At 40.9% G+C, this 18,859-nt stretch overlaps 1 protein-coding gene across 11 annotated transcripts in view; it reads right to left on the bottom strand.

Moving 5' to 3' along the window:
• PALD1 (phosphatase domain containing paladin 1) overlaps positions 1 to 18,859 on the bottom strand; it is a 138,369-nt gene that overhangs the window by 78,449 nt on the left and 41,061 nt on the right. For 9 of the 11 annotated variants that reach the window (XM_020783123.3, XM_072995239.2, XM_020783119.3 and 6 more), the window contains exons 2-4: positions 3,860 to 4,054; positions 2,373 to 2,475; positions 1,351 to 1,530 (exon numbers count right to left, since the gene is read on the bottom strand). In XM_020783123.3, coding sequence (XP_020638782.3) covers positions 1,351 to 1,530; positions 2,373 to 2,475; positions 3,860 to 4,041 — 465 coding nt within the window. In that variant the 5' untranslated portion in view covers positions 4,042 to 4,054. Of the gene's footprint in view, positions 1 to 1,350; positions 1,531 to 2,372; positions 2,476 to 3,859; positions 4,055 to 12,380; positions 12,488 to 16,034; positions 16,180 to 18,859 lie in introns of those variants that run through there. The other 2 variants (XM_078391370.1, XM_020783121.3) reach the window with 2 other exon arrangements.

The following is an 18,859-nucleotide window of genomic DNA, read 5'->3' as shown; positions in this document are numbered from 1 at the left end:
TCCACTGGCTGCCAAATCATTTCCAGGCACAAGTCAAAGAACTGGTTCTAACCTATAAAACCTTAAACAGCTTGAGTCCAAGCTATCTCAAGGATAATGTCTCCCTTATGAGCCTATTAGGGTGTTAAGATCATCAGGGGAGATCTTCCTTCACAGATATGTTTGGTGGGGACATAGGAGAGGGTCTTCTCTGTAGCTGTCGCCAGACTCTAGAACTCCCTCCAACAGGAGACAAGACTGGCTCATCTTTGCTGTCCTTCCACAAGCTTTTTCTTCAGGCAGGCTTTCCCTGAGAGACCGTCTGCCTGAGTGGGGGTTTTAAATAGATTATTGTACCTTACTGCTTTGAATATGTTTTTTTGGTGTTGCTTATGTTTTTTTAGGATGGTATTTGTTCCATCCCTTTTATATTCTCACTGTAGTTAGCTTTTGTACTATCTTCTAATGATGTAAGCCACCTTGGGTCGTTTTAAGGAGAAAGGTGGGGTGAAAATATTTAAAAATTAAAAAAAATTAAATAGTGACAAACTAAGCTCTGGACACTATTGCGTAGTATGTGTAACCTTAAGGACCACATGGCCTTTTCCTTGTTCTCTCAAAAACCTTGTTAGGCTTGCCATAAGTCAGAAATGACTTGAAAGATCGTAACTAACAAACACAATGATCTGTAGGCACACATAATCTATTCTCAATGTGGTCAAAAAGAGCACAGCTAGTGAATGCAATGACACTGGAGGAACAAGCCCAACAATCTCATTACATGCTGGGTGAAGATGGGTGGAGGAGCTGTATGGCATCTTAAAGACTTAGAGCCAAAAACAGGGGGGTCTTCTATTTCAAACAGAACAAGAGTAGGGACAATAATTTATGCCACTTGATGCTATGGATTGCAACTCCCATCAACCCTAGTAAACATGGCCAATGGGAAGGGATGGCGGAAGGTGTAGTTCAACAACATCTGGGAGGCATAGGTTCTCACTCATGACCCATAGCAGTGGTTCCCAACCTTGGGTCTCCAGATGTTCTTGGACTACAATTCCCAGAAAACCTGACCAGCACAACTATTGGTGAAAGCTTCTGGGAGTTTTAGTCCAAGAACATATGGGGACGCAAGGTTCGGAACCATCGACATACAGCAATGCAGTGACTGCTGAGTGTCTTGAGTATGAAAAGCATTACATATGAAGTGGCCTCTAGCAAGCCATTTTCTTTCTCTGCCAGGATTGACAGGCCATTTGTGACTATGGGAGAAGCCAAATTCCCACAGAAATCTACCTTCTAACTCTTGCCTCCATTCTAATTTGAGCACATAAAATTACCTCATTGATTTACTTTCATCCACATACAAACCTTATGGCCATCATTCTGAAGTTTCTGCAGAACCTGCTTGAATCCAAGCAAGCTAGGCTGGCCCATTCCAAATACTGAATACCCGCCTTTGGCCTGTCTAAAATTTGGAGCCCCACAGCTCATAGAAGTGTTGAGAACATCTAACTTGCTGTAAACATCACGGACCATAAAATATTTCCCCTGTAAATAAAGAGGAAAGGAAAGCAGATTATTTGCTTATACAAAAGAAGTCCAACAATTGGTTCCTTCATAAAATAGAGAAATAAGCAATTGAATTTGTGACCAAAAGATATGATGAATGGTCACTGAACTTAGATGACTTTAAATGGGAATTAGAGAACTTTACAGAGAAAAACTAATCAAGAGCTACTTTCCATTACATTAGATACCCATCTTAGGACCACTCTGATATTATCCGATGCCTACACTACTCCAAAGCTCTGTTCTACACCAAGCCACGGACGTCAAGCAGTGTAAGGATACAGATGAGAATGGGAGCAAGAGTGGGAGAGGAGGAGGAAGTAAGGTGATAGAGGACAGATGGGGAAGGCAGAAGACAGCTACAGAGGAGCGAAGAAGCAAGCAAGGCAGCGGAAGATGGAAGGTGAGAGTACATAAGAGTGGAACGGAGGATTGGAAACGGTCTAAGATCTGAGCCTTTATATTGACACTGACTCCAGTGGGGAATCAGGATTCTATTTACAACAGCTAGATTTACAACCATTGCTGGAAAACCAATTAAGTCATAAGCGCAAGGATCTACTGTGTGACTGGTAAGAACCTCCATGTTCAGAGGCAATATGCCACCAAATTCCACCTTCTTGGCGTAAGAGTGGAGAAAGCCCAATGCTCACTTGCTCTGCTTTCTCTGGAGTCTTCTGATCTGCCTCTATGAGAACAAGGCTGCTGGGCTTTAGGCCGGTTCTTTAAAACTCTTCCTAGGTTCACATTCATCAGTCTCTACATAATGAAGTCACATTATAAAAAGAAAGAGTGGCCAGAGGTGGGGCCAAGGTGCTCACCTGTACAAGGTAGTGTTCTGGAGTAGCCTCTGTAATGCGCCCCACAGTATAGCCAGCCTTCAACAAATCATCATGAATCTGAAATTCTTCTCTGCAATTGTAGCTGAAAAAAACAAAATCGGAAAATAAATGCTACTAAGATAAATCTTAGGATGTGAAACAACAATTTTAAGAGGTGGCAAGGATATTTTGAAAAGAGATTTTAAAAGACTCTTCTGAGGGGGGAAGTGCAATTATATTTAACAATATTTCAATCTGCCGAAGAGTCTATTTTCCCCCTATATTTTTATGCCCTTAAGTAAAGCCAACCATAGTGGAAGCTTGCCTTCAGAGATGATCATGAACATATACAACCATGAATTGAACAAAATACAAAGGAAATAAGGATGGAATATTTCAGCTTTCACATAATTGAGCGGCAGAACATTTTTCCTTTCCTGAGATGTAAATTCTACTGAATGTTCATGTTAAGTCCTCCTTTGGTTTCCATCTGCATGTTCTACATGTCAAGTTTTATCTTGCACTAGGGTTAATATTTCTCTGACAAGTCAACAAGTAATGGCAGACAACTGCAGAGTCTTTACTCTTTCAAGCTCTTGTTCTCCTAGGGCAGGCCTGCATAACTTCTGTTATCCAACAAGACGAAAAACAGGCCACCACTGACTCAAAACGGCTCATTAAAGCTACACACATGCACACCCCTTTTTCCTCTTTCCTGCTGGAGTGGCATGGGGGCTCCTATTGGCATGGGTGTGAGGATACCCAATAGGTCACAATATAAGGCCAATCAAGTTCAATCAATCTGGTGCACAACAAACAGCAAAGGCTTAAGAACCTTCCTCAGACCTGGGCCTTCCAGGTGCGCTAACTACAACTTCCATTACCCAATCAGCATGGACAATCCTGTGCTGCCTGGGGATGATGGGAGTTGCAGCCTAATATGTCTCAAGGGCATCAGCTTGTGGGAACAATGGGTAAATACACAATACTATACTAAGGAAATATGGGCCTAAGTCCCATACTTTGGTATTCAGAGCCTGCCAAATAGGGACTTCTCCCACTTGCTATATAATTGTATGGTGCTACAAAAAACTGCCCTAGGGAGTTTTCCAACCCTCTAGAGCAAGCTTTCAAAACATACAGGAGGCTGCAGGAAGAAGTGGGGATTGTTGATCCTCCTTGAACCAGGGGGATCTAGCAGAAATAGACCACTGGATTCTGACTGTGAAGAAAAGTACTCAGAAAAACAGGAAGGGGTTGAGACAAGGAACCAGAATGACATTAACAAAGACATTAACAAAGTCTGATTGTTCTACCAAACTGACCGGAGGCAAATGTGACACAAAAGATAGTCAAATATGTGGTATACATCTAACTGTTCAAGTAGATACTATGGAGGAATAGAATCCACAGAAGATCATGAAGCACTAAAAGGCTCCTACGGAGATTCAAGCGCTTAAAGAACACTGCTGGTTGAGACAACTCACGTAATGACTACAGGGGCCACCTTATTGGTAATAATCGACTTGGCTTTGTTGTTGTGGAGGCCAACCGTCTGGAAGGAGTGGATGCTAAGGGAATGGCGGTCTTCCATGGTTCCGTTGCTGTGAATATTCTCAAAAGTTGCTGTTGCCACTGTCTGCTGAGCTGTGCTGGCAGTTGTACCCATAATCCACAGGCAACTGTAGAAACAGAAAAATAAAAAAAGACAGAAATATTAAGGAAGGTCAAATCTGCATCATCCGCATCCAGAGAAAGACCAATGCAACAACAAGTGGTATGAATATATTGAGGAAGAGTAATTTAGATTGGACATTTCCTTTAGGAAAGTGGTTTTCAGGGAAAACTTGGATAGGACAACCCAAATGTGCTTTTGACTGCCATTTTTAATTTTCCTAGTCTCTTATGGTCCAACTCATAAGAACATAACACAAGAAGAGCCCTGCTACATCAGGCCAAGGGCCCATCTAGTCCAGCTCCCTGTATCGAAGCACATGAGGTAACTAGATACCTGTCTCCTGATACCCCCTTCCCTGCATATGGCATTTTCTTCTCTTAGATTTGCCACATGTTCCTTTGTGATGGGGCGGGGGGACTTGCTTGTGTTTTTGGTATTTTTTCCCCCTTCAGTTTTTATATTATTTGTTTTTAATATTGTAGGCCAACTTGGGTCCTCTTGAGGAGAAAGCTGGGGTATAAGTAAGTAAGCAAGTACATTTAATATTTCAAATAAATAAGAAAGGAATAATGGAGTTTGACCAAGGTGTAAGATTCTGTGCGCCTGAATTTACAGATATAAGACAGGACTCCACCAATCTCCCCTGACCAAATAGACTCCAGTAGCATTTATAAAGGTTGTACTCAAAATGCTTGAAAGCAAACAATTAAGCAAACTATGTTGGCTGAGTGACAATTCATTTCCTCTGTTACACTTGTATCTTTCCCTGAACATTATACCAACAATTTTCCCCACACTACACCACCCCACCCTCTCTCCAATCACCCTATATCCTTCAACACTCACCCTCTCTATCTTGTAAAGGTCCCCCCACCCTTTTTATCTCCCTTTCTCAGCATTCCAAAGGTTTTGTTTTTGAACCTATTTGGCCTAAATAGTGGGTATCTCACTGTGTATTGTGCAAGTTTATGTATGTTAAATGTATTCTGCAGTTCACACTGATTGTAACCGATGTGTAGATTCCCAGGACATTCCTAAATCTATTTATAAAACATTTAGCAACACTCCATATCTCTCGATAACATGGATGCTCTTTATGTTTAGTGAGTTCATGGCCAGGACACAATTGGAACTGGATTTGTTAAGGACGTGAGCCAATATGCTACAAGATCTTTCATTTCCTCGCATCTTATGTGACAATATCTCTCTTTCACTCACAGCAAAGTTATGTAGGCGCTATAGTTCTATCTATATCTACCTTATCTTCCCCTGGCTCAGAAACCTTTCATAGCTACACAGAGTGTTGCATTGCCAGCTCCCAGGACGTGGTTTTTAAAACATATGTACGGCAGAGCTTAGAAATAGCTCATTACAAATGATGCAGTTACTAGTAACTAGTACTGGGTGTAACATAATGTAACAAGTAACTTTTCCAGTTATTTTCAAATACAGTAGTACTTTCCCAGGACATTTTAAGGTATTTTTAGAGGCATTTTCACAGGAATTTAATTCTCTTATCACTTATTGGCAAGGGATATATGTGCTGTTCTGATTATGGTTTTACTTTTCAGCTCTGAAAATGTGGAAGGCATGGAGTTTCCCCTGCATGCATAATTATGGTGCGTGTCAACAAGAAAATGTGATGGCAATATAATGATAATGTAGCAAATACATTTGATTTCCAGGCAATAACAACAATAATAATGAGGTGTACATATCATAATGCACTCTTCCCTAACAAGTAATGTAAGGAGTTACTTTGGAGAACTAAAATTCCAAGCTCTGCCACTTCCTGTATGGCTATTCCTCCATATTTCCCACAAAGGCTAAGCAATCTGTGATCTTGGATCAGACAGACTAGGACACAAGAAACAGATGGATTGTCTTCTATTAAGAACAGAGTGACAAAAGAATAAAGAAGTGCTACAGAACATTGCAACAGATTTAACTGATTCCCAAGGCCATTTAAGCTTAGTTTTCCTGTTGCATTCTTTGAAACAAAGAAAATGGAATGTGTCATACAAACAGAAGACACTAAGTGAGTAACCTTGCTTTCTACAGTTTGCAGCAAAGAAAGCAATGGAGAATCATAGCAACAACAGAGAATTTAGGACAGAGAAGATAAGGTATCACCAGTTTTTCTACAGCATGATAATCAGCAGTCACTAATGGCCTTATTCTTCAAAAACCCTATGACTACCACATAAATGATGCTCAGCTATTGGATGTCTCTTCCAAAATCATTCCTGATTTTTCATCCTCTTTCATGGGAGTAATTCCCAGGGGCAAGCTCTCATCTCTGTTTTGAAAGGTAGGCAATACAACAAGCTGTTCACCTTTACTGTGAGAGTGGCGAAAAACTGAAATACAGACTTAAGCACTCAAGTGCTCACACATACTGAACCTGCCTTATCATTTCAGCTGAAAGTTTTCAATCACAAACTATTTGGTTTATGCGTTTTCCAAAAGACCAAACAAAAGCAAAAACACTCAACCTGGATTAGACCATAGCTGAAGAAGTAGTCCTTTAGGTAGCGTTCATTCGTTTAGTTGTTTAGTCGTGTCCGACTCTTCGTGACCCCATAGACCAGAGCACCCCAGGCCCTCCTGTCTTCCACTGCCTTCCGGAGTTGGGTCAAATTCATATTGGTTGCTTCAATGACACTGTCCAACCATCTCATCCTCTGGTATAGTTAGTTTCTAATATACCATTGGATTAGGTTTTCATTACTGTCACTGCTACTTTTCAAGAACCTAAGAGGAATTCATAGTTTCAAGAGCATCGCTTTTTCAATCAACAAATAGAGAACGAGGAATAGAATCATAGAATCACAGAACAGTGCAGTTGGAAGGGGCCTATAAGGCCTCCTGTCAATACTTGACTCTTACTTTTAGTCTTTTGTTCTATTTTCCATCTTCATCAATACTAACATTGTCAATTTAATTCATGGTTTTAATTGTTTTATGAATAATGTTATTGTGAGCCGCCCTGAGTAGACATAGTCTAGAAGGACGGGATAAAAATCTAATAAATAAACAAACAAACAAATAAAATCAAGTCCAACCCCCTGCTCAATGCAGGAATACCAATGAAAGGATATCTGCCAGGTGGTTGTCCCCCTCACGCTCATTCTTTTAGCCTCATTCACAAGAACTTCCTTATGACAAAAATCCCTTCACAAAGTTGTGTGGAAAAAGCTCCGTTGCCATTAACAAACAAAGGAAATCCTGTTTTCAATCAGCCAGCAGATGGCACACCAGAGTAACTGGATGGTTACCATGAGCTGGAAGCAATTTCACAAGCCCACCCTTGCCCAAATGCATGAAAAGAAATTAATTCTGTGCTGTCAAGCTAATTCCAATTTATAGTAACTTTTTAAGGATTTTCCAGGTGGAGAATACTCAGATTACCCTTTTCTCCTTCTGGGGGCACCCTGGGACTGTGCAATTTGCCCAAGGCCAGTGGTTCCCAAACTTTTTCAACTCACAGCTTGCGTGACTGACTGGCCATTGGCCATGCTCCCCCCCCCATATGAGAGAGAAAAGAAAGGGGGGAAGAATGGCCTGAGTAGTACCTCCACAGGTTCCACAGAAGTACTTCAAAGGATTCTGCAGCACCTCTAGCTAGGTTTGGCAGTGACCCAGGACACCATAGCACACAGTTTGGGAACCACTGCCCAAGGCCACACAGGCTGACTCCTCTAGGATCTGAAATCCCTACCTCTTAACTCCTAACTCACTGAGTTATCAACAGAAGGTAAGGTACAACACTGATAGACTTTGATATACAGTTATTTCTTCAGGCACAGTATATAAACTTTTAAATTAAAGTCTGTCTCTGAGTTGTTATTTTACATCAAACTATGCTGGCATCTGGTCTGGCACACAGTATGTTTAAGATCTGGCACCCATTAGCTCTATTATGATTTTTGGATAAGACATTTGGTAATTATGTTTTTACAGGAGTTGGACACTGTTTGCATGGGAGCAGACAGTAGAACTGGGTTCATACCCGCACCCCTGATATGTCTGTATTCTGTAGATGGGATCTAAAGATGCCACTTTAAAATAAACGGGGCTTTATCTCAAGCAATATGGTTCTTTGAATCCTCCCACCCACGTTCCAGCCCTTCTTCAAAATGGGTTAGATTGTACCCTCTCCCACACATATCTTGCATGTTCAAGGCAAGACATGACAATGTAGGCAAGAAAACCTTAGCTGATGAATTCAGACTGTCACCGAGAGATAACATGCACATGACAAGCTTATAAAATTAATCGTTTACATCAACCTGATGACTGGCAGTCAGAACTGTATTGCTTCTCCCAGATATCTGTTCAAATGAGGACACAGCATACGATTTCTCTTCACCCTTATGCAGGATTACAAAGTAGGAACATGCACGCTGCAGTTTAAATTACCACTTTGTAAACACATTTGGCCAATGATGGGGTGGTTCTTCATGTCAGTACATAACCGGAAGAAAAAGTGTGGACGAAAATTATGAAACTGGAGTCTTCCAGAATTTGAACCATACACTTCTAAAGAAGAAGAAACTAATTTTAGGAAGAAGAGGAGCAAACTGTTTGTTCCTAGAAGTTAAGAATTCTGCCAGCCGCTTCATGGGAAACAGACACACACTCTGTAAGTAAGTATTCTGGCTACATTAAGATGGAAGTGGCCATGGACAAGCCACAAAATAGTTTCCTGCTTGCAGAGACTGATCAAACAACTACTTTTTCTACTCTCCTGCTTTGGGCAGGGTAATTTTTTAACCGTTTCATTTTGATCACTTTTTTTCATCCCCACACTTGGCAACCTGTGTGTCACAAAACAAAGTTCCTTGTAATTCTTTTTCTCTCCGCAAAACAACATGCTCACAATGATGGGTTCCGGCTGCTCAAAACAGCTGGTGGCCTCCTAAAGCAGCAGAGAGCAATGCTTGCAGCTGCAAATCCTGAAACCCAACCACATGGAACTGTTCACAATGAGAAGCCCCTCCACCACCACTGCTGGCTCTCCTGCTGTGCTTTCCTTTGTAACCTTTGCCAATGCAAAACAGTGGTCTAGCTAGAAGAACAACTATGTGCCCTTTTCCTCCATACACTTCCCTATTTCAAACACTGTTTATTGTGAACTTCATGGGAAAGATCCACAGCTACTCCTGTTAAAAGGACAGCCATTCTTCCTTTCTTCCCTCCAACACCGCAGCCACAGCAGGGCTCAAGAGACTGCCATCTGAAATGAAAAACTAGATGGTGCTACTTCTGAATGAGAGATGAGCATGAACCGAACCACAAACCAGAGAAAAACATGAACTGAACTGGTTTGTGGCTCAGTTCGAGGATCCCATTTTGCCAAACCAAAACAAAATGCAAAACTTCTTCCCCCTTGGCACTTCATTTTGCTTTGGTGAAATTGGTGCCCGCCTCTTTCCCTTTCCCTGTCACCTCCCTACCTTCTCTTGAAGTTGTCAACACTTTCATTCTGAGAGGCAGCAGGCCCAACTCCTTGTGTGGAAGTCAAGCCTGCTGTCTGAGCACATGTGCCCACCTGCCAGCTGAATTTACCCAGCAGCAACAAGATGACTTGGGGGGGGCAGGTAATGCATCAGGCAGAATTTCATTTCAAACAAGTTGTTGTCTATCACCAGTACTGCCACATGAAACAATTCCCTCACTTTGCCCACCGTTAGGGACAGCCTTGATGGTCAGTAAGATAGAGAGGTTACTTACCTGTAACTATGGTTACTGAATAGCAAGCAAGAGACATGGCATCATTTTTGTCTGATTTTGAGATCCTCAATCTACTTCACTGGCAGGCTCTTACAGAGAAGGCTCGGAATAAAAACTCACACTATAAAGTACTATAACTAGGGATCATGATACAGAAGACTGTCATTTCTCAATGACAGCTTCACAGTTACATCTAGTTCAATCTGGATCACCCACAGCCCAGATTCCCATCAGAATCTAGTCTAGTCCCCAGTAATCATAATACAGTAATTCAAAAACTCAGATAGAAGCAATGTGCCCTATTTCAAGACAGACAAATAAGGACAAACACCCACACCCACACATACACAGAGGAGAGAGAAAGAGAGAGAAATCACCCTTCTTTGCCTCCCTTATGCTGGAGGCTGCCAAAGGCATCTTGCATCACGATCTCTTTGGGACAATAAACAGACTGTCACTGTTGGGGCACTGCAGGCAGAAATCCCTTTCTCAGTAGCCAAATTAAATAAGAAGGACTATTAATTGACGGAAATGGCATACTAGCAAGAAGGACAGTATAAGTAAGATTAATGGCAGACACACTGAAATTCAAGAGGTCTTAAAGTTTATTCACTTAAAGATTTGGCGTCACAGAGAGAGACAGCTCTTCTAAAACTATTATGCAGAGGTGGAAAAACAATCATGTTGCAACAATTAATCTGAAAAATTCCTGACATTTGGGATCATCAACTGATAATGACCCCAATAGTAGAGTCAACAAACCCTGCTTGGTGCCTTCTGTCTGCAGAAGGAATTTACTGCCAAAGTATCTATTTCACAAGACAGGTGTAAGATTTAAACATTCATATTTCATTGCACACATGACCAAACTGAAATGCCAAAATAACTCAGAATAATAATAACTTAGTAGAACAATCAAGATAAGCAAATGGTGCAATGACTTTAATATGAAGCAATGGGATGTCTTAATCAAGATGACTGTATAACAAACTGTTTATGTAAACAGTTCAATAACCTTATGTAACTGAGATTTTATAAGAATAAAACATAAAGCATAATTAGCCATTAGCATTTAGTAGTCAGACTAGATGCAGAAAACCTGGGTTCAAACCCCCACTCACTCATGAAACTGCCATGAAAACCATATTAGGATTGCTATAAGTTAAACGCTACCTGAAAATACATAACAAGAACAAAATATAGCAGTGGTTCATCAGCTGGTGCACCAACGTGGCTAGGCAAGTAATATTTGTTTGATCCATACAATTACCCTGTAGTTTAGGACTTTTATGTTTGCATTTTACAGATGGGAAAATAGGAATAAAGAACAGAAACTGGTCCAAGCTGATCTAAAAGAAAGCCAAGTCACCAAACACAATTCCAACACAGCCTGCTATATTAGATTTGCTTGCTCTAAGCCAATCTTTTATAAGAAATTGTTACCAGCTTGGACACAATATTATATTTTGTTAAAAACAGTAGCCAAATCCTCTTGCATACATCATGTTTGTAGAAGGGTGATGACTCCAGCAGGGGAAGATATTCAGTAATTATAAAGACTTCCCTCTTCTTTCTTACAGTTTATGCAACCTGAGAGCAATTCATTTCATCATGTGGAAGCTGCATGACTGAAGGGGGAATCGTTAACTACCAAAAATCTCTCCCTGCCAGTTACATCTTCCAGTGGCAGCAATTGTCACTAATTAAAGATTCCTTCCCTCAACCCCACAGCTTCTGTGCAACAAAACAGGTTATTCGTGAATCAGACAAGAGGCAGGGAAATCTCTATCAAAACTCCCTCTGCCGATGATGTCATCACCCTTCAGCAGGATGACGCAAGAGGATTTCAGCCACTGAATCCTCAAAAACAAGCTACAAATTTAGATACAGAAAGAGGAAAAATAGCCAGTATAGGGAAACAGCTTCCTACACAAGCTAATCAATAAATTTTGTTTCTTAAAATACTGTCACTGGTGATAACACTTAGTCATATTTAATATTGCTCATTGCTACAAGTAAGAAAAGATACAATGCAAGACCTCAGACATATAATTATGAAGTAATAGCTATTTTTAAAAATGACAGCTTCTTAAGCACAAAAGCCTCAAATTTCCTGTTTAAAAAAAACAATGCCAGAAACTACAAAATATAGAAGAGCGACTGGAAGTTTAGAGTTAACTTTCAACTTTCCCATGGAAAAAAAAGGGGGGGGGAAAGAATCCATATTTCAGTTTTCACTGGATCAAGACAGAGGTGACACTGAACATTTCTTAGTCTACTCTCACTCATCCTAGCTTAATTTTGTGCCAGCATTATGGCTGTATCCCTAGACTGGAGGTTGTTTGGATCTGGCATCACTCAGCTCTTTCCTTACCTCATCTTTTGCCAGCTGGGTGGTTTTAAGGGCCAATCCCTGAGATCAGGCAGCAGATGAGATTTATGTCATCCTAAACCCCTAAAGCTAATGCATCTTTGAATTAGGATTCCACTGGTCAGCAACTAGTCCAGCATCAATACTCTTCTTCCCCACCCCCACCCCCACCCCGGCAATACAGAGTCCAGCTATAGCTTCAGAAAAATTCTAAGTCACTTACTGTGCCCAGTCCCTCCTCTCCTCGTGTTTCGTGGCTCACAGGCAAGTACTAAGAAAACCATCTCCAGTTTGATAAAACTGTTTTCCACTGAAAATGAAAGTGTCACCACAAAAAGTCTAGCGTGACTTAAACAGTGAGGCATCGTTTGCTTTTCAAAAACAAAGTCCTTAAGAGAAGATTTCCTTCCTGCTGCCAAACCTATTGTAAATACCCTGAATGTGACTAAGAGAAACCTCCAGGAGACAGCTCGGATGCTCTCAAAGAAAGCAGTTTAGCTATCAGGAAATGAAACAGTGAAACACGTACACGTTGAGCATGGCTGCTCTGGAAGCATTCTGAGGGTGCTTTCCCACAGAAACACGATGTCCTTAAAAATAGCACCTGAAGCTTCCAACGAAGTTGAGAAATAGTTTGTTCAGAAGCAATTCTGCTTCTCTGACAGATACACCCATCCTCGTTTTCTTGATTAGTGCTACTAAGAGAGTTGCTTAAAAGCCTACAGCAATGGACTTACATATGACAGAAGGAGAAATGTTTATAAGGGATGGTTTTGCTTTGTTGCTCTTTCCATTAAGTACATTTTGACAGCAGCACAGTATTGTGGGAAAAGTGCTGGAAATCCTGGACTTAAATATCATGGAGGCATTTTTGGCATCATTATTTCTCAACCTCCACAGTTCTCTGAAGGAACAGCAAATACAAAAATCAATAAAAATTAGGTCTCAAGTCTGATCGATAAAACAAGAGTCCACACTTGCCTCTTGTGGAGGGAGGGGGAACGTGTGATCATCTAGTAGTTGCCAATAAAATCTGATAGTCAAGTGAGACAGAAAACTGCTGGCCCAGAAATTTACAATAAGAGATTAATTCACTCTATGATGTGTCCTTGGATGTTATTCCTGAGAGAAACATTATTTATCTTGCCACCTCCTTTGGAAATATTTGAAAAACTTCTTCATAAATTAGAGCTCTGGTGGTTATGTTTAAGCCTCTTTGCTCAGGTGTTCCATCCAGAAATACATCCTAGCAAAAACAGTATGGAGAAGGTGGCGAGAGGACTTGGGAAAAAATTATTGTTCCTATATAATATGTAGAGAGTGTAAAAAATTAGTATGTCAGAAAAAGAAGGCGTATGGAAGGAAATCTTGGTTAGATCTAGACTTCGCAGTTTTAGAAAGAGATGCAGTTTCTAGTTATTAGTAACAAGGGAGAAAGCAGATATTCTGGCATTTTGGACAATCAAATTGCTTCTTCACATTGGCATGCCCATTTTTCTGCTTTTTCAAGAGAACCTCTTGCTGGAACTAGACCAGAACCACTTTGCTCCTCTCATCCTGTCTTGACAGAGATTCTTTCACTCCTGATGAAAATTTAAAAACAAAAAACAAAATTATTGCTTCTTTGCCTATAAAAAAAGGCTCCTGGAAAGGACATGTCCCCAGGAGATGTGTTTAACTTTAATTTTATATGTTGGCATGCAGTTCTTGCTACAAGGTTTGCTTATAAAAACCAGACAGAAAAAACCCTCAGGGCTGAAGATTAAGTACTGTTGTTTTTTTTCTGATTCACAGAAAAGGATCCAAAGCTCACCCAAATAATTTTGGACCTATTTGTTTGCCAAAGTGATCCCTAAACTATATTTCAAATGCATATTGGGTTGATCAGAATGCTGGACTGCCGAAAACTCAACGATGGCAGAACAGATAGGGTTCCAAAAGGAGAAATCAACAACAGATCTGTCTTATTCTTCATGATATGAAAAAATATTCTCAACCGGTAAGAGAAAGCTTTGTCTCACCTCTGTGCATTTCAACTAAGTGCATTTCAGCTAAGCAAAGCTAAGTAAGGGGGCAATTACACTGGCAAATCATACAGGAATTAATCTGGAATTGGGACTTCCCATCAACTACATGACATACAAGTCAATGCAAATCAAATGTTGCTAATTAGCAGTGCCTTAGATGTAGTTGTTCCCCCCCCATGTGAATTATTTTCCTCCACCTCTAGAATTTTAATATCTGCCTCTTGCAGATTGGAAAGCTACAACAGAAGCTGCCTCAACAAGCAGCAAACAAGAGCTAACTGGCCATTTCTTTCTTTCTCTCTCTCTCTTGACTCCTGTTTGGTCAGTTAATGCAAATTCACCTGGTGGAAATTCACAGCAGAGCAATTCATATTTTTCCTGCTGTGTAGTTCCACCCTAAGTCTCATGCAGGAGAACATTTGATTATTAAATATACTAAGGAGAAAATAGTCATTTTTGAGAAGAGAAGGAAAACACAAATATGGAAGCTATACTGTATAATAAACCACTCTAACATAACAGTTGAAGGCTATAATCCAAACAGCCCCCACAGTGCTCAGTGGAGACTTAACTTCACGTAGATGTGCTTCAAATTGCTCTGCGAGAATGTCTGGGATTGCAGTAATTAGAATCTTTGCAAAATTAGAATAAAACCACAGGCTCCCTCATGATTTCCATCAACATCATTCTATTTGAGTTGCTTCATGTTGGAAGGCAGAAGCCAGAAACTACTGCATATAGAGATTCTGAATGTCCCTACTGCTTTATAATAACACTGCACAAAGCTATTCAAAAGACCACAGCAGTATAAACATGCACTATAACAAGCTCTTGTCTACACGAGAGCTTTGTAAATGATAGTGGGGGGAATATGTCAATTTCCCTGAACATCCCATGTCTGACCTCAAGGTGGCCATCCTTGAATGTCAAAGTGGTGGAGAAGAATAACTGTTCCTATTTCTTCCATCTCTTTGGATTTCAGCTACATCTAAGGCAATGGTTCTTAACCTTTGTTACTCAGATGCTTTTGAACCGCAACTTCCAGAAGTCTGCCATAGATCAGTGGTTCTTAACCTTTGTTACTAGGATGCTTTTGAACTGCAACTCCCAGAAACCCAGTCAGGACAGCTGGTGGTGAAGGCTTCTGGGAGTTGCAGTCCAAAACTCCTGAGTAACCCAAGGTTAAGAACCAGTGATCTAAGGCACTGCTAATTAACAACATTTGAATTTCATTCTATATAGAGGTCATTTCTAAATCACTGGCAGAAAATAGCAGTAACCTGAAATAATTACTTATGCAGGTAATTCTGATATAAGAGCAATCTTGCAGCCACTAATACTGGCTATCAGTGGGAGGAGCTCTTCACAACCTATGGTGATAGTCCTCTGCCACTCACCTATTGATAAAGGTTTTTTTCCCCACCACTACCTTGCCCTTCCCCTCTTCCTCTTTGTTTTGCTTTGCTTCGTTTTGTTTGTTAGTCTCTCTCTACGCCATGCTGACCAAGCCTATGGTCAGCACGGAGGATTTGTCTCCCATATGACTGAGACTCAGCTCTCAATGCTTTTTTTTCTTTTTATCTGTCTCATTGTAACTATAGGCAGCAACTGTAAGTAAATGCACCTTCTTTTCTACTTTAAATGCTTTTGGGGTGATTTTAATACCAAGAAAGTGCTAGTCTGTAAAAGGCGGGCACTGATGAGACTGGGCTGATCTCTCCATGTTTGTTACTCTGCTAACTAAAAGGGAATTAACCAAATTCTCCAAGATGTAAAACATATATTAATGCAGTTGTAAAAAGCTGAACATTCAAGAAAGCGACAAGACTGATAGCAAAATAATTATGTACCTTTAATGTTGACCTTGTAGAAAATGAAATAGTTGAATGTAATCTATTCCTCAACCCAAAAGGGTTTTGCAGCCAAAAAGATCTGAGATATGGAATGGCGGCGATGACAGATTTAGAAAAGATCTTTAACCACAAGGATGTGGTGCTGGAGAAAAAGAACAAGATAATCTATTCTATGATATTGCCAGCAACTATATATAGATGTGAAAATGAAGAAAACTGACAGGAGAAAAAAAAATCAATTCACTAGAAATATGGTGTTGGAGGAGAGGTTTATGGATACCAAAAGCAAAGTGTGCTGCTTATATGCCACTCCATAGTGCTTGTACTCTCTGGGTAGTTCTTGCAATTTAATTATGCAATCTAGACACTGCTCTCCCCCCCCACACACACTTGTCACTTCTCCTGTTTTGTTAAAAGATCACAATTAACATCGAGCAAGATGCTGTCCCACTTGCATTTTTGTATTTCATATTCTCCCTATCCTCACAGAGGCTGCACATCACGAATCTGAAGACGTGAGATGCAAACCATAAAAGAACTTTTTAATCTTTAAGGAGGACACAGTACGCTGTTGATTTTGTAGTGACAGATAGCAGTCTGACCCAGCTCCCCCTCTGAATTTTCTTTTTAACTAGCTGGCTAAGTTAAAGGCTGTTGCTTTTGAAATACCATGAGGAAGTCTAGAATTCAATCATTAGTCTGACTCATGATTTCCAGATATCAGTTTTTCAGAAGTGTTCAAACCTGAATTGTAAGGCACAATATTTATCCAGCTGGCTGGATAGCTCTGTGGTTCAGATATTTGGCTGCAGAGCCAGTGGTTGGGAGTTGAATTCCCCCACTGTGCCCCCTAGGAAAAGAGCCAGCCTGTGTAGCCATGGGCAAGCTGCATAGCCCCAGAGTGCCCCCAAGAGAAGGGAACAGCAAAACAGTTTCTGAATATTCACTACGTAGAAAACCCTAGAAATGGTTGCCATAGGTTGGAGTTGATTTGACAGAATGCTATTATTATATAACTATTATTTTTATTTAAGATCTCTGAATGCAGGTCACACATAAACATTTTCTGATTATAGCATATGGAATGACCATCCCTAGAAATAAATATTGTGAACATTTTTAAAAAAAACTGAGGAGGGAGAGTGGGAATGGATGAGCACAATTTTAGTTTGTTTGGTTGTGATGAAGTCCATAACTAAGTAGTTGTGAATTCAAACACAACAGCTTTTAATTCTACAGTAAAATCAACCTCCATGAAAACTGAGCTTCACTGAGGGAGCAGTGGCCCAGGATGAGGAAGATGGACTTTCCACCAGTCTGTAGGATTTCTGAGGTCAGCAGTATCCCATTCCTTGAGATTTCAAAGCCAAAACCTGAAACTACCAGCTGATCTTTTGTTGAGTCAAAAGGCTGGGGCAGGCAAGGTTAGGGAGGAGAGTCCGAACTGCTTCTGGAGCCTGCTGATCGTGGAAAGAAGCAGAAGGGGAATCTGGGCAAAGAGGCCTGGTATATAAACCTTAGACAGATAGGAACTGTAGCCACTCAAAGCCAAACAACAACAACAACAACAACAACAAAACCTTCCAATTTTTGGCAGTCAGTCAAGCTGCAAAATGCACCAAGCGGCTGCAGTTATTTGTATAATTCCTGCAAGGACTTGAATTCAAGCCCTTTAGGCCAGTTACTACACACATGGAGTTTGTCCAGGTCCCACAGTGCTAACCACCAGCCCACAAGGAGAGTCCTGCAATTGCTTAGTAGGGCTCGTGCAACAAGAAGTCTTCTGTTTTGTGATCCTAATGTTTTGCTCCACCGTTTGCTCCAAAATGGCTTCATAGGTGCAAGAAATGCACTCAAAGGCTTTCTCTCCTCATTCCTTATGTCTCAGCGCATCATTTGAACACAGTAAGCACACCAGAATTTTTGTGCTGACCCAAGGGATCCCTGATGCCAGCTGGAAATGAATGCAAATGGGTTCCCAAGCTTTAAAGTTCCATCACATGCAAAACTCAAACTTCCTGCTCTTCTAGCAGTGCTTACCGTAGGATTTGTCTCCCTGCCTGGAGAGCAGGGAAAGCATAGAAATCCCCTGAGACTTGAGCCAGCACCCTGAATCCTAGCAACCCCACCAGCCAGATCTGTTCCGTAATGTTATTTCATTCAATGAAGCTTCTGCATAGCCAAGCCAACATGCCAGGCTATAATTACAGAGCAAGGTCTGGATGCAGCTTCAGTGAAGATGGCAAATTGGTACACAGAGCCATGCCTCACGCAATCCACCAGACAATCCATGGAGCAAATGAATGGCCCACATTTACATGTGTATAGGAGAAGGGACAGCTCTTCCCCAGCCTTTCTGTCTGAAAGGGATGACACGTACACACACATCATCCAGAAATTCACCGGAGACAAAAGCACTAGAATAATGTGAAACATCTGCTGGGTGAGGAGGGTGAGGAGGCAGACTGAACTAAAAATTCAGGCTGGGAAGTGGGAGGAAATAATCCTACATCTTGTTCTTTGCCTCTGAAACATTCTATAAAAAATGTGAGGCAGGCTTGGGGCGGATCAAGCTAAACACAGCCCACCAGTCAAGTTATCACAAAGTGCCTAATTGTTAGGATGCTGTTTAAAAAAAAACAACAACCAAAAAAACAGAACAAAACAGCAGAGCATGGCCAGTGAAAACACTGACAACCCTGCCAAAGCTGGAGGAAATGGCAGCAGGAAAATGGCACACCATTGGCACAGGGCATGAATATCACTTCCCCCTTCACAACAGGCATGGCAAGCTGAGGCAAGAAAATCCACCCACACAGCAG

Source organism: Pogona vitticeps, chromosome 3 (genome assembly GCF_051106095.1).
Source record: "Pogona vitticeps strain Pit_001003342236 chromosome 3, PviZW2.1, whole genome shotgun sequence".
Taxonomy (NCBI): Eukaryota; Metazoa; Chordata; class Lepidosauria; order Squamata; family Agamidae; genus Pogona; species Pogona vitticeps.
The sequence above is the reverse complement of the archived record's forward strand: the minus strand, read 5'-3'. Positions and strand labels throughout refer to the sequence as shown.